Below are 17,457 nucleotides of genomic sequence, written 5' to 3'. Positions count from 1 at the left end.
TAAATTTTTTTTTTTAAATTAAAATATTAAAGAAAAGTGAGTTTCAAGGCTTCTTAGCACTTTTAATTAATTTTAAATAATAAATAATAAAACTTTAAAATTAAAAATAAAAATAAATTTAAAATTAAAAATAACAAATAATAAAAATTAATATGAATAATATAAATCAATAAAAAAAATCAATTAAATTTATACAAAATTAATTAAATTTCAGGTAATATTGACAGCTATTAAAGGAACCGATGAACTTGAAAATCATACAGCTTATGTACCTAATTCTGATCGAAAATATCTGATAATCACTTTGACAATAGTAGTAGTCGCTTATTTAATCTCTATGTCCACTGATTGTCTTGGAGTGGTCCTCGAATTGAACGGCATTCTTGCTGCTGTACCATTAGCCTATGTTCTTCCTGGTCTTTGCTACCTCAAACTCGAAGAAGGATCAATGTTCTCATCAAAGAAACTTCCAGCTTTGGGATTGATGACCGCTGGCATGTTCGCTGCAACCTCCGGCTTATTATTGTTGATTCTGAATAGAGATACTTCTGGTTCCTGTGTACACGGAAAGGTAATGCCGTATTGTATCGAGATTTCGAATAACACAAATTTTAATTCGACCATTAAGGATATCATCAATCCGATATAATTCGAAGATTTTTGAATTAATAGAGATATTTTCGAAATGAATTTAGAGTTGGTAGAAGTAATAGCATTATACATGTATATAATAATATACATTGTTCATAATATATTATAATATAATATTATATATTATATATTATATATATATATATATATATATATATAATATATAATATTATATATTATTATAATATAATATAATATATTATATATATGTTCGAATATAAAAGATTATTTGTTTTGATTATTGATTATTGGAAAACAGTTTTAAATTATAATAGAAAATAAAGATTTCTGATTTGAAGATTGTATATTAAAATTATTTTTTTTCTTGCTTAATGGATTTATAAATATAATAAATATATTATATAATATACACATGTATAATTTGGAAAGTAAATTTTAAAAGTAGATAATATTTACAGATAATATTTTTGTATTATCAAATATATATAAAAAACTATATATTCGGTATCATAAGAGAAAAAAAAACATTTTTTTTTTAATAAATAATATATTAATTTTTTGTTTTTTAAATAAGAAAGTTGTATATTTTTATTAGAAATATTTTTCTTTATTCTATATATTTAAAGAGTTATACATCTATATTTTTCTTATTCTTTTTCTTATCTTCTTTCAAGATGTTAAAAAATAATGAAAATGAATTTAAATAAAATAAGAATTATTATCTTCAATATTAACAATTTTTTACATTAGTTTTTTATATATTATATGCTAATTTTGTTTTTCGTACAATATTCACTCATTTTACAAGAAGAAATTAAATATAGATACCGACATTGCAGTTTAAAATTCAAAATATTTTCTTATTTCGCTGTATTCCTTCTACCAACTTGAAAAATAAGATTTATAGTTCATGAAAGAAAATTATATTTAAAAAACTTTTATATTAAAACTTATTCTCAAAAAAAATGATGAAATTGAGAAAAATGATAATAAGATTATAAATATTTTTGTTCATTTGTTTGGTTATATTAATAATCAAGAAATCAAAAGTCTTTTCTTTCGGTTTTAATATTTATATGTGTATATTATAATAATGAAAATATGGAGAAGAAATTAGGGAAAAATAAATTATAAACGAGAATTGAATAAATGAGAACATATTGTGAATGAAAGTTTATAATACATGATATATATATCTTGGAAATCAAAAAAAACAACTATTTGTTAAACTATTTGTTTTTAGCGTTATCTTGTTGAATGCGTGAATTTAAATATTTTTAAAATCAAAGACTAAAGACAATATTGTAATATACTTATGAATTACATTGTATAATTTTTTTCAGTGTTATATATACGCTTCTAAAAAATCATTAGCTTTTTTCAATTAATTTTACTATTAAAATCAAAATAATTTATATAATATATATGTATAATATAAATTTTTCAGTTATATTAAGAAATTATATATATATAATATATATAATTCTTCTTATAATTTTTTTTAAGTTTTTTTTTATATTTATTAAACATATATATGATTTTTAAATCAAAATAGTTTCTCAATTTAGTGATAGAAATGGAGAATAAATTAATAAAAAAAATAATATAGAATAAAAATATTTACAATTCATTGTTTTATTTTTAATTGTTAAATACTTTATTTACAAAATATTTGAAGAATTATTTAAATTTTATTAGAATTTTTTTATGTACTTGGATGAAAAATTTATATAAAATACGTAAAATTATTCCGATGAATAATAATTAATAAATGGCGGTATGAAATTTTATTACAATCAGGAATTGAATAAGTTTAATAAGTTATTTAAAATTAATAAATTATTTAATTCAAATAATCAAGATAACAAGAAACAAGGAAGATAATTAATTGTTATTCGTAAATTAATTGCAATGCTACATTTTATTACTTGCAATGTAATATGTTATTTAGTGTTGGCAATGTAAAATATTCTAACACAATAAATTTTCTACTTAAATTTACAAAAACATATAGTATTAAATATAGTTGCCAATAAATTATTACTCATAAAGTCACAAAATTACTTTTGATTAATTACTTTCTTTACAGAGAGATATTGATAAAATTATTTTTTTTTGATGAAACAAAAAAATTAAAGAATTTTAAGGAAAAAAATAGAAAAATAAGATGAAAAGGATATAAGAAAAGTATAATATTTAAATAATAAATGAATAATAAATAAGAATTTCATTCTTCCTTTTTAATGATGATATTTTTGAGTTGATATATATGAATAAATAATAAAATTAACCGAAAATATCAAGAAGAGATATTATTTCTCTTAAATGAACTTTCTATTGAATGCAACTTGATGCAATTAGATAATATATTGATTTTCGATAAAAATAATATTCATTACAATTAAATAATATTAAGCTGTTATGACACTATTTTTCGAATCTTTACGATAAAGGCATATTATTAAATGAAAAATAGCATACCAAGATTTTGTATAAAGAAGAAAAAATTAATAATAACAATATGATAAAAGCTTTTTCTTCGACATTATTGAAATTATTTTGATAATTATTTAAAATGCGTCTTCAATTTCGATGATTCTTAAATATGTTATAATCAATATTTTAAACAACTTTTTTCTATAATATATTATATTATAGATTACAATATAATATATATATTCTATATATATTATATAATAGTCAAAGTTTCTTAGTATTTGAAACATTTGTAAAATTTGGCAATTAAATAAATAGAAAAAAATTCTTTTAAATGTTGATTTCTATAACATATTTAAAAATTATATAAAAAATTATTAAAAAAATTATATATCAAAAATACATCTTTCTAAATAATTATCATTATTTATTGATATAATTTATTGCAAATTTTTCGATTAAATTAAGCATTTTTTTTTATTTTGTTCATTTATTTACAATTTATTTGCATTAACATGCATTTAAAATATATTTAAAAATTTAAATATGTTAGAAATCTTCTTTTAATATGAACTATTATTTGATTTCTGAAAAAAATTTAAATGTAATCGAATAAATATATATAAAATATTTCATAGGATTAGTGCAAAAAAAAAGGATTATTTAAAAAAAAATTATTTAAAAATCTAAAATAAAATATAATATTACGATATTTTAGTTAAAAAATTCCTATTTTTATATAAAATTGCTTTTCTAATTGCTATAAAATAAATATTATAAAATATTATAATATTTAAAAATATGTTAATTTGTTTAATAAAATTTATAAACAGTTATTTTATTTTAGATATAAAAATATTTAATTTTTCAATTGTATTAAATCCTAAGAAATGCAACATGTTAGGCCTAATAAGTATTGATTAATATCTATAAATGAAAATTAATTTGTAGAGAAGGATATATAACAATCACAGACCATAATAACGAAAGTATTTAATATGAAAACAAATAAGGAAATATATTATTTAAATTATGCTCCAGTTGAAATTTTTATGATATAAAAATTCATGTAAAATATACCGGGTATCCATAAATTTGTATATAACATTTATCTATGTATATCTATATGTATTTATCTTTGTCTATCTATATATATATTACATGTATAATATATATATCACATATATATAATATATATAACATTTATATATAGATTGTATGTATAAAAGAAAATATTATAATATAAATGAAATTGTCTTTTAAAATTAACATTACAGTTTAATGTAAACATTAAAATTAACAGTTTTCTAGAGAATATTATATATTCAGTTTCCTAAATAATATTATATTATTCGTTATTTTATTAGCAATATTATAATCGTTATTTTTCATATATTTTTTATAAAAAATAAAATATTTTTCTTTTAACAAAATATGTTAAAAAGATAAATCAATCTGACTTGTTTATCTTCTTTAGTAATAAATTCTTAAAAAATATAATGTTTTCATTTATATTAATATATCAGACTAAGTTTTGAAAACGAGCTAATTAAATAATTAAAGATGATTATAATTTTACAAATTATTTATTTATTTTATTTTTATTATTATATTAATATTATTCATTAATAAATAGATTGTGTTTAAAATAAAGTTCAATTTTTATTAATAATTCATAACAACATACATTTATATATATATTTATGAAAATATATAAAAATTTTAGAAAATCAAGAATATAAGAAAGTATATAAATACACACATATTGAAGTATTTATATAATAAAAATTAAATTAAAAATTCTTTAAACTTATAAAATTTTTGGAAAATCTTTTAATAAATAATATTTGCAAAAATTTTTGTTATATATTTGCTATAAAATTCTCGTTTTTAGAAAATTGTTTTTAGAAAAATCTAATAATTTTAAGAAGTAAATTTCATAAAAAAATTTATAACTTTATTTTCTATGTATTTTTTATACATATTATATTATTTTTTTCCATTTTTAATTACTTTACATTTTTTGTTAGAATTAATTTTTTTAAATTTATATAATTTTTGAAATTTTCTAAAAAACTAGTAAAATTATCTTGATAAAGAAATATTCTAAAAAAGTGCAAATATTAAATATAATAATATAATAATAGATATATAAATATAATAATAGATATTAAAAATATAATATCTATTATTTTTGTATAGATAGTATCAATTTATTAACAAAAGTATTATTTATTATTATATATAGTATTATTTATTAATAAAAAAAAAATCTATATATAATACTATAATGCACAAGAAACTGATATATATTCTACGGATACTCGGTATTTTTTTATGTAATCAAAAATTATAAGAATTGAATATATAAAAATTGAATAATAGTATATAGAACACATAAAACAATAATATCAAAAAAAGCAGTCATTATTGACAATCGCATTACAGACCAACTATAAAATGCAAAGCAAAAAATAATAATTTGAATTTACTAAATAAATTCTGTTGAAAATGTGAAAAAAATATATAAAAAATTAACATTTTTGAAAAAAATAATACAAGTTCCTAATTCTCTTAATAATTATAATTATCTTTTGATTATAATCATTATAATATTATATTTTTTTATGATTTATATGATATACTTTATTTGTATGATTTGTGCAATAAAAAATAAATTTTTGCACATATTTTTTGTTTTAATAATTTGATTTATTTCTATAACTATAAATAGTTCTATAACTATTTATAGTTATAGAAATAATTATAAATAATTATAGAAATAAATCAAATTATATATAACAATTAAAAATTAAAAATTTTGTCTATTAAAAAAATTTAAATCCATTTTTTTAAGTATTGTAATCAATTATGCATTATAATTTAAAAGTTTTATATATATATTTTTTATAAAACTAAAATTAAAAAAAAAGAAATTCTTTTATTGCTTTAAAAAATTTTTTTCTAAGATTTAAATATTTTTTAATAATATGAAGAATGCACAAACTTTCATTTTCGAATAAATGAATATATATATCAATATATATAAATCAATATATATATTGATTTTTTTCTGATATAAGGATAGAGTGCAATAATTTAATCCGTTAAAAGTAGAATATTTTTTGTATATTTTTCTTTAGAAATTGTGACGAAACTTTAAAAAAATAAGTGCTTTATTTAAAAAAAATAGAAATTTATTATTATTTATATGATTAAAATTTATACGTAAAATTTTAATAAATTTTTATGTTTTAAAGTATGATTTTAAAAATCATACTTTTTAATTTGCGTCTTTAATTAATATAGTGTATATATGTGTATGTATATATATAAAATAATTTTTTTATGATATATATATATATATATATAATTTATATAATAACTTTATATATATATAATAATTTATAAATATTTATATAACATATATTAAATAACATATATTTATATATGTTATTTATATAATATATAATTATTTTAATTAAATATATCTGTTTTTAGATTATTATTATGTATATAATTTTTATTGAATTTAAACAAAGTATATTCACAAAATTATACAATTAATATTAAATTCAAATATACTTATTTTTCTCAAATATAATTTTTGTTTTTTACATATTACGTTATACGTTATAAAATATGTTTTAAAATTTTATAATAATAATTTTATTCATATAATTTTTAATATAAATGCATGTTAATTTTATCTTCAAATTATAAAGAAATATAATATTGGAAAATATGAAAAAAAAGATAGAGAAACAAAGATAAAACTTCTAATTTAATTTTTATTTCTATAAAAGATGCGTTAAAATTATTGCCAGAAAATCTATGAATATATATAATTATATTTACTCTGTGATATATATATGGACAGTATATTTATGTTTCGTTGAAACAAATCTATACTTTAAATGTTCTATTGTAATATTGTTAGATTTGAAAAATAAATTCGAATAATAAAAAATGAAAAACATATAAAATCAAAATAGAATATATTTTCTTACCTTTCCTTCCTTGATTTAAATTCTTACTTTGCATTCTCCTGTATTCTATTATTTTATTTCAGAAAATTTTATTTTAATAAAAATAAATTAAATAAAAGACAGATTTATATATTTTTATGTATATGCATTTAAAAAACATATATATGTGCATAATATCGTGATATAAAATAACGTGATAAATTATATTTAAAATACAATTTATATATGTATTTTTAACGTTTTCTTGTTAATAGATATATTATCAAATATATGTCTATTTATATAATATTCATAAATATGAAGTATAGTAATAAAAATAAAGTATATTTGTTATGTTATTTTTCTGAATGAGAAAAGAATGAATTATTAATATAATAATAAGAGTTTATTATATATAATAATATGTACATAGAGGTTAAGAAAAAGAGAAAAAATAAAACATTATATGAAAATGATAATATAAAAATGATAAAATAGAAAAGAATAAATAAAAAAATTCATTTTAATAATATATTTTTTGATTTGTATATTTTCGTCTTTTTTTTAAAATATAATATCATAAAATCATTACATTATAAATCTAATGTTATAATTTTATTTTCATTAATGTTTGTTTATATTGTAAAATATTTTAAAACTTAAGATAATTAATTATTATGAATTATTTAATATTATTATTTTATAATTTAATTAATTAATTATATAATATTATTTTATATTATATTTTTATATGAATCATATCTTTTTTTTATATTATATTATTGATTTTGTAGTGTTTTTTTTCAAAATTTTATTATTAATTAACAATTTTATATAATATTCATATTATTATGTTTAAATAGATTTTAATTTCAAATAATAACGTATTAAAAATATATTCGATTTCTTAGGTGGGGAGTTCGAGTTATAACTTGATTTTCAAATGCATTAGAATGGAAGTTTCGAAAAACGAGCAGATAGTTGATACATATGAGAAAATTTATGGAGATGAATGTCGAATCTGTTTGAAAAAAGCTGTTGAAATTTGTGAACTTTTTAGAAATGGGGACACTATTCCTCGTAAACTTATGGCTGTTGCCTCAGTACAGGTTAGTTTATAACTCTTGCGATAATAACATAATAAAAAATATTTTTTAATATTTTTTTTCTTTTTTTTGTTTGTATTTTTAATATTAATATTGTCTATTTTTTGTGTTTTTAAAGAAGTTTTTAGGATCGATGTGATTTATATTAACAATAAATAATTGAAGGCCAACAGTTACAAGTGAATTTTAAATTTTGAAAAATAAAAAAAAAATAAAAAAAGCAATACATTATAATATTTTTAATAAATTAAAAATTATGAATTTGTATTTCCTTAATTGTGTTATTATCCAATTATTTGTATACTAATAAAGAAATCTATTATTATAATTACAACAGTGTTTGGTTTTATTTATTATTTTATAAACTCAAATATAAATAATATAATACTTTAAAAACTATGTATATATATTTATATTTATAAATTATATAATAAACAATTGATAGCTTTGAAAATGATAATATCATATATTGATATATTTTATTAATTGATTTGAAAAATATATATGTATTTGTTCTAGGTTAAAGAAGGAGATGGTTTACCACCAATAATCTGTTTGTCTTGTAATCAACGTTTGGATGCATCTTATAATTTTAAATGTCAAATACAAAATTCAGATACAAAACTTCGTCAAATCTTAAAACTAAAATCTTCTAATGATTCTGTTACCAGCACCAGTATAGTTACAGCAATAATTGCTGATGTAATATCTAGTGTAATATCATCTGAGAAAGAAAATGTAGAAAAACAAGAAATTTGTCCTACAAATTTCTCTCCTGAAAATTTTTGTTTTATAAAAGATGAAACTTCCTTTTGTCTTAATACACAGGAAAATTTATTTTGTCATGATAAAGAATTAGAAAATCAATCACAAAATTTTCAAAATGATACAGAGCAACGAAAAAATTTAGAAAATGTAAATGTTTATAAAAATTTATTAAATGATAATTCTGTAAGACAAATCAATTCAATGAAACAAGAATTTTCTCTATTAGATGGTCATGTAGTACAAAATAAAGATATTTTAAAAGAAGAAGTAAATATTGAAGAAAACCAACAAATGTTAGAAGAAATATCGAGGATGGATAATATTCAAGATGATGAAGAAAAACCATTAATTTCACGTACAACTAGATTACGTTGTACCCAATGTATTAAGTCATTTCATTCAAAAGTGGCTTTACAGAGACATGCCATTGTACATAAACATAAAACTAAATTACGTTATGTTTGTTATGTTTGTGATAAACAATATTCTACTCTTGCAAAAGTAAAAAATCATGTTGCAATTTGTCATGAAGTTCATGATAGGAAAGAAAATAATCAACATAAGAGAATTAAATATGAGCAAAGCAAAACAATTATAAATGTACAAGATAAGAGAATTAGTAATGTCCAAGTAAATATTTTAATTTAATTATATAAAAATAAATTTGATTTCAAATTTATCTTCAATAACAATATTAAAATTATTTGTAAATTTTAATTATTATAAATTTTAATTAAAAGATATATATTTTATTATTCTTTATTGCAATTATATATAATTTATTATATATAATTATATTATATATAATATAATTTATATCATAAATTTCAGGATAAAAAAATAAAAGTGCAAAAAAATGATGATTTTTCTAAAAAGCAAAAAAAAAACCTAAAATTCACATGTGAAGTTTGTTCAAAACAATTTACTTATCAAAAATCATTTATTACACATGCTAAAAGTCATCCAGAATATAAATTAGAAGAATCAGATGATTTATCTCAATATTCATCCAAAGGAAGATCTATAGAAACTATTAAAGAAGAAGAAGAGAATGAAGAAGAAGATGAGGAAGATGAAGAAGATGAAAATCTTCCTGTTGAAAGTTTACAATGCACTCAATGTGGAAAATTATTTGCAACAAAAAGGAATCTTAAAAGGCATGTTTCTACACATAGTGGATTAAAATATACTTGTGAAACATGTGGTAAAGGATTTTCAAGAATAGATAAATTAAAAGATCATGAGCAATCAAAACATAAATCTGAATTATTTGAAAATTCTGATTTTGATGATAAAGAAGATATAGACAATATAAATAAAGGAGACTGTTTAGAAGAAAGAAAAAAGGTAAATGTAAACATTCTCAGAATATAAAATTGATTTACAAATTTATATTTATATTTTATATTTTAAATTTCAAAGTAATATTTTTTCATTTTAAAATAATTTCTTAAAAATTTTAATATTATTTCAGGATCGTCATAATAGACCTCACAAATGTGTAATCTGTCCTAAATCTTTTGCACAGGCTCAATCATTAGCAAATCATATAGAACGTCATAAACGTGTCAAAGAAACGCAAAAAAGATTTCTTTGTGAAGTTTGTAGCAAGTGCTTTGCACAAAGTGGTTCTTTGGTAGCTCATATGCGTACTCATACAGGAGTTAAACCATATGTTTGTAACATATGCAGTAGAGCTTTTACAAAAAGCACCTATTTACAATTACATTTGCGTACTCATAGTGGAGAGAAACCTTATATATGTCAATATTGTAGCCGGGCTTTTGCACGTGCTAATACATTAGCACGGCATATAACAATGCACACAGGAGAAGCAAAATATCATTGTCAAATTTGTACAAAGTCATTTAGAAGATTAACCTCATTAAATGAACACACTTATACACATACTGGACAGAGACCATATGCATGTAAAATTTGTACAAAAAGATATAATAATGCTGGATCACTTTATGCACACAGAAAAAAATGCAAAGCACAGCAATTATCTACTCCAGGATTTGCAGTTTCTGAAGAAAATTCTGTATCACAACCAGATTTAGATGTTCCTCAAGTTTTGATTTATTCTCACAGGAAATTAGTAGAAGATGCAACTGTTGGACAAGTTACACCTACACCACAATATATGATAGCAAACGTACACAATCAGAAGAATACAACATCAAATATGATTCAATCTTTTTCAGTGGATGATCCAAATGTTTATGCAATTAATTCGAAGCAATTTAAAAATCCTTATTATACAATTTATCCAAATATGTAAAATAATAACTTGTGCAGGATATAATTGATTAAAGAATACTTTTTTTAAAGCGACTTATATATCCTTCTTGTAAAGCAAATATATATATAAATACAAAAATATAATAAAATATTTAAGGTAAGTATTGAAATAAGTGAGTAAATACATATAAGATAAGATAAAAGTACATGTAAAAATTTTTTAAAAAGAATCTCAAAAAAATATTATTTTTAATTACAAATATAATTAATTAATTAATTTTTAATTGTATTTTTGATATTTAATTTATAGATATAATCTATAAGATATAATCTTGTAAAAAAATTTTGATATATGATTATAAGATAAAATTTAATTTTTATCGATAGTAATTAAAAAATTTAATTATATTTTTATAAAGAACTAATTTTTTCCAAGGACAATAATAATATTGAAATATATCAAATATAAAAATGAAACAATATTACGTTTATAATATTTTATAATGATAAATAATTTTACATATTATACATTTTTTAACAAATATCACATATATGTATAATTGCAATTTTAAAATTTATTCTTCTTTACATGAAAAGCTTGTATTATCATCAGATATATTATTTTTTAGATTTTGTGGAATTTCTTCTAATTTCAAATTTGGTGAACTTTTTGAACATGGTAATGATTTTTCAATCATTGATATGTTATCTGTTGTATTTTTTCTATTCGTTTTCACAATTTGTTTCCATTGAATACCTTTTTTCTTACTTAATCTCATTGATCTATGTCTTTTTACAAGAAATTTAGGACTTCTATTTTTTGGCACTGTTGCTGTTATCGAAGTTGATGAAGGTGTTTCTGGCAGTGTTAAATGACACATTATATGATGGCATTGTATTTGACATGTATCTGAATGAGGACTATCATTGGGATTTATGTTATCAGATGAATATACATTTTCGAAATTAGATCGTTTCTCTTCTTGAGAACATTCTGAAGCTTCAAATGAAAACGATTGCATAATATTTGATGTTTTATAATCTTTCCATGGATTTATATTGGTAGTGTATACAATAGGTGTATCTATAATTTGTTTTGTAGATTTTGATAAATTGGATGTACTTGACCAAGGCTGTATAACAACTTTAGGACTTTTTGTTAACATAAAAAGTGGTTTTCGATTTGTATCGATTCGTGATATCGAATGTTTTCCTAGAGATGAAAATTTCTTCATGGTTTCTGTTATAATTTTTTTTCGTTGTTCTGTTTGATTAACTTGGATCGGTTCTTGAATATCAAATTGTAAAATTGTTTCAGAATAAGTTTGATCAATTGTCGTAGGTGTTTCAGAGTACTGACTAATCTGGCTGAAACAAACGAGTCTAATTTAAGAAAATTTAATTTCATAAACAATTCTTTTTTCTATAAATTTTTTTTTCTAAATCTAATCTTGCTTTTCTAAATTTAATACATTTTTAATATATTATTTAATATAATTTTTTATTTAATCTTTTATTATTCTTTGTATTTTTTTGTATAGTTACTGTAAACAAATAATTTTTATTTTTTAAAATAATACTTTAAAAAAATAAAGTAAAAAAAAAATAAAATATATAAAAATTGACATCATAATTTTACCGTTTTTCACATAATGGACTATCATTAGCTAAACTTATAGTTGATGTGTGATGTGAAGGTTTTGTATCTTCTTCTTCTTCTTCTATAACATCTGGTAGAAACATGGTTTGTTTTTCCTCAGGAACTCTAAATATTAATTTTAAAATTATTTCCTTACTTGTTAACATTTTAAATTCACTTATAACATCAATTTTACTAATATACTAACGTCATATTTGCTACACTACCACGATAAGTTTTCTTTTTATAAGCTGCTGCTGCTTCAGTATATGGTAAGATTAGATTTTCAGCATCAAAATAAATATCTTTAACTAATGGTGGACATCGATTCATAAGAGTATCTACTCCAAGATATGATACCTGAAAATACAATATATGTTAATTAATATTAAGTATAAAAAATGAAAAAATAAAATTATATAATTTAAATATATTAGAAAAGATATAAATAAAGAAGTTCAATTATACTTTGGTATGACGATCAATTATCCAATTTAATTCAAAATCTTCATCATCATCACCAAAGGGATTAATTAATTGTTCTGCTACCTATTAAAATGTATTATGTATTATATTATATTTTATTATTATTTTGATAATTATTATTATATTTTTATGATAATAAAAATTAAAGATACCTTTAATAAACCCATAAAAAAGAAAAATTGTAGAATCGTAAAAATAGGTATATAAATGTCAATTTGTAGTTGGAATTGTTTTTCTTTGCCTTCAATGTATTGGCGAGCAATTAAAGCTACTCCAAAGAAACTATATGTTGCTAATGTTACTACTTGTGTATAAACTAATGGAATTGATATCCAATCGAAACTCCATAAGAGACCACATTTTGTACGAAATTCATTAAATTCCTGTTATGATCATTATTTATTAATATAATTTATTAACATAGATTATATATCATGAATTAATATGTAAAGCTTTATAATTACACATTCTTTTTATGTTATAAAATATAGTACCTCCATAATTAATTTCAATCCTTGAGGATCAGGAATTCTATGATTTTGGCGCGCCTCTTTCAGAAGATTAATAAACCATGTACAAGGGATCCAATAAGTGTTGAATTCTAAACTCGGAACCGCCAAAAACAAATTTAATTCAAGTGATGTCATAAAACCTACAAAGTGATATTATTTAGTCAATCAATGTAATATTAATAATTAAGTATCAATATTAAAAATTAATTTTATTTACAAATTTTTATGAATGTAAACAAATTTTATATAAATTTTATAAATTATATATAATTTTATAAATTTATTATATTATATTATATATTATAATATTATAAATAAATTTAAAAATTTATATATATTTTATTAAAAAAAGATTTATTTTTATCAAAATAAGTTTTTAATTCAAATTTATTTTATTTTTATTTTTACTTGTAAAAATTTTTTATTATTTTTCATATCATAGGTTTTGACTTGTTAGTCTTTCTTCAAAATAAATAAATTTATATATATTTTGGGAATATATATGAGTTAAAATTATATTCAACTAAAAGAAAACTTTACCAGAATCAACGACGTGATCAAGTGTTGGAAATCGTTTTTTTACTGCTGAACTGATCGAACGTAACACAAGTATCAAGGAAAGATTCAAATAACGCATCAGAGCTCTTCGAAGAGTACGACCGTATTCATCATTTCCAGTAATATATAACGCAATTAAATGCATAACTCTATTAATAATAATCATTAATATTAAATTCTGTATCTTATTAAATATTTATTTTTATAACTTACTTATCAGGCCAGGGTATTGCTTGATATTGTTGCCACCATCTTTGAGCAACATAAGATACATAGAATCCAAGAACAAAACTTAATGGAATTAAATTAATAAAATTGTCACAATAAATAACGATCTGTTCGAATTCTCTAAATATAAAATAGCTTAATTAATAATTAATTTTTTAAATGTTTTCTTTTTTATTTTATAAATAATTTATAATGAGATAAGTATCATTTCTATTTTATTATTACAATTTTTGTGCATTAATATAAATATATAATACAAAAGCTTAATTATAGAAACATTGATTATATAAATTATAATTTAATTCATTATTCTAATACTGTTTAATAAAAATTAAATTGCGAACCTTTTTTGTTTAGAATTTAATATATGACGGTAAATAGCAGAAAGTCCAGCAAATAAAATTAAAAATAAAAGTAATTCTCTATAGATAAGTTTGTAGAGTGAACCTCTCCACATAAAAAGGAGTCTGGTAAATCCACCTCTGGTAGAATTTGCGACTTGATATTGATATGAAACAGTCATTCTTTCTTTATTCAATATTTGTCAGGTTCGTAATAGAAGTAATTTTGTCGTAACAATAGTAATTTCTTTCTTTTCATTGTTACTGTAAACTTCATCTTTATAAACCCGATAAAAATTATTTCTATAATATTTATATATAATTATATAATATATGAATACTTTCTTCTTATAAAAATATTGGATTTTTTATTTGCATAAATTTTATATCATTTTCATAACATTTTAAATTAATAAATACCTTAGATATTGTGAAGTAAATATATGATGAAATAAGACATCTTTCTAATGAAATAATAATTTTAATTATTTTGTTTACAACTTTTTTTCCATGAAAGAATTATTAATTTAAAATCCATTGTAGATTTCTGTAAATAAATGAAATGTTTAATATAATATAAATAACATTTTATTTAACATAATATTTTATAATTTTAAATAAAAATTTAAAAAATCGAATATTATATTATTATTATTGAAAATTAATTAATTTTCAATAATAAATTTTTCAATTTAATTTATTCAATTTTTAATTTACTAAAATATTTCAATTTAAAAATAAAAATTATAAATATTTGATTATTAATCCAATTTAAGTAGAAAAAAAAGCTCTATACTTGAAAATACAAATTAGATAAGTATGAATAAAGATATTGAAAAAAAAAAAATTATATTACTATATAATATGTTATAGTAATGTGCAAGCATTGGTATGATTTTTTTTGTCTATGCACCATAAATAATGTCGAATAGTTTGGGATTTGTGCCAGTAGATATGTAGCAGTGTTGTTAAATATAATTTCGAATATCGAAATAATTGTCGTTTGAGTAAACATAACATTTATACTACAATTGCATCTTATTTATCTTTACTGATAAATTGGTAGTAAAAATTTTTCTTGGATTAATAAATTATTATCATATAATACATTTTAGAAGATTTTTCAATTAAAAAGAATAATAAATTACCATCATAAAGATTTTCAGTGAAGATTTTATATATGATTAATATAATAATTTATAATTAATTAATAAAAAAGACTATACATATTTTAGCAATATATATTTTTCTGATTTTTTGAATATTTAATTTCTTATTAAAAATTTAAAATATCAAATAAATCTTATTCACTATTAATATTATTTATTAAGTGATTCTTAAATTTTCAATAATTTATAATTAGAACTATTTATTACATATTAATCAATTAAATATTGATTATATCGTATTTGTTAAATTTTGATTATAAAGCTTAAAAACAACTTAAATATTTTCTTTTACAATAAAACTTTTCTAATAGTTTATATACTTTCAATTACTATTTTGAATCTTTTATGCGCTAATAAAATAAAATTCTCCTTTACATTAAAAAAATCTACAAAAATCTTTGAAAAATAAGGATAATAAATAATAAATACATTAATATATAAGAAATTTTACTTTCTAATTATTAGATTCATATTATAACTAACAGAAATGTTACATGAAAATTTATTTTTATATAATTACATATTTATTAATAGTAAATATTTAATTTAATGAAAAATATTTTAATTAATATTTTTAACGAAAAATTATATTTTTATGATCATTATTTAATAAAAAAAATACCTGATTTATGAATTTTTTGATTGAATTTTTTCTTTGGAATCATTGATGTTGTAATCACTTGTTCTGTGTTGTTTCTAATGACACGTGTCTAACAGATCATCTGATGGTAGCTCGATATTCCTCGATCTAAAAATATATTGTTCGAAAGAAGCATATGACATTGGCCAAACTACGAAATGCTTTCGTTTTAATATAATTTTTATTATAATAATTTTAAATAGATTAAGTTAATTAAAATTAATTCAAAGCGATTTATTTTCTATTAACTATTTTTTATTTATTCAGAAAACTTAATAGAAATATAATTAATATATCAATATAGAATTCAAATATATATATATATATTTATAAGTAATTTTGAAGTTTGTAATTAATTTTATTTCTTTAATATATTGTTGAAAAAATATGATATGAAAAAAGATATATTTTATTTAATTTAAAAAGATATATTTTTATATAGAATTATATGTTAGTAAATATTTCTCAAAATTATTTGTACAAAAATTTCANAATACTAAAAATATATATATTTAATATATATATTTTCTCATTATTATTATAATATATTATTATATATTTTATATATAAAATACTTTGCAAAAATTATATATTTATGTAATAAATAATATTATGTAAAAAATTATTTATTAACAGACAAATTAATTGTTATGAATTAAATTCTTGCATAAGAAAAAAATTAATTATTTTAATTACTATCAAAATTTGATTCAATTTAGTAACATTGATAATAAGTTTTTCATATTCATA

The 17,457-nt window shown here is 18.6% G+C and overlaps 2 protein-coding genes and 1 long non-coding RNA gene across 3 annotated transcripts in view; 1 reads left to right on the top strand and 2 right to left on the bottom strand.

Moving 5' to 3' along the window:
- LOC102677408 (zinc finger protein 484-like) overlaps nt 1–11,223 on the top strand; it is a 17,147-nt gene extending 5,924 nt beyond the window's left edge. Inside the window, exons 4-8 of the mRNA XM_006623906.2 lie at nt 215–571; nt 7,928–8,125; nt 8,642–9,520; nt 9,722–10,237; nt 10,365–11,223. Coding sequence (XP_006623969.2) covers nt 215–571; nt 7,928–8,125; nt 8,642–9,520; nt 9,722–10,237; nt 10,365–11,174 — 2,760 coding nt within the window. The 3' untranslated portion in view covers nt 11,175–11,223. The remainder of the gene's footprint in view (nt 1–214; nt 572–7,927; nt 8,126–8,641; nt 9,521–9,721; nt 10,238–10,364) is intronic.
- A 486-nt stretch (nt 11,224–11,709) lies between these two features.
- On the bottom strand, nt 11,710–15,375 carry LOC102677275 (bestrophin-4-like). The gene is made up of 10 exons (XM_006623905.2): nt 15,319–15,375; nt 14,902–15,185; nt 14,543–14,677; nt 14,312–14,478; nt 13,754–13,911; nt 13,412–13,642; nt 13,242–13,322; nt 12,982–13,133; nt 12,774–12,899; nt 11,710–12,502 (listed from the first exon to the last, which is right to left on the bottom strand). Exons 2-10 carry the CDS (start codon nt 15,078–15,080, stop codon nt 11,710–11,712), a joined length of 2,022 nt encoding a protein of 673 aa, XP_006623968.2. The 5' UTR covers nt 15,081–15,185; nt 15,319–15,375.
- Nucleotides 15,376–15,406: 31 nt separating this feature from the next.
- LOC116186590 lies at nt 15,407–16,941 on the bottom strand. The gene is made up of 2 exons (XR_004151610.1): nt 16,690–16,941; nt 15,407–15,445 (listed from the first exon to the last, which is right to left on the bottom strand). It is a non-coding gene; the product is annotated as an uncharacterized LOC116186590 (long non-coding RNA).
- Between the last annotated feature and the right edge of the window lie 516 nt (nt 16,942–17,457).

Source organism: Apis dorsata, unplaced genomic scaffold (genome assembly GCF_000469605.1).
Source record: "Apis dorsata unplaced genomic scaffold, Apis dorsata 1.3 scaffold_978, whole genome shotgun sequence".
NCBI lineage: Eukaryota > Metazoa > Arthropoda > Insecta > Hymenoptera > Apidae > Apis > Apis dorsata.
Note: the sequence above shows the minus strand (reverse complement) of the source record. Positions and strands in the feature narration are given on the sequence as shown.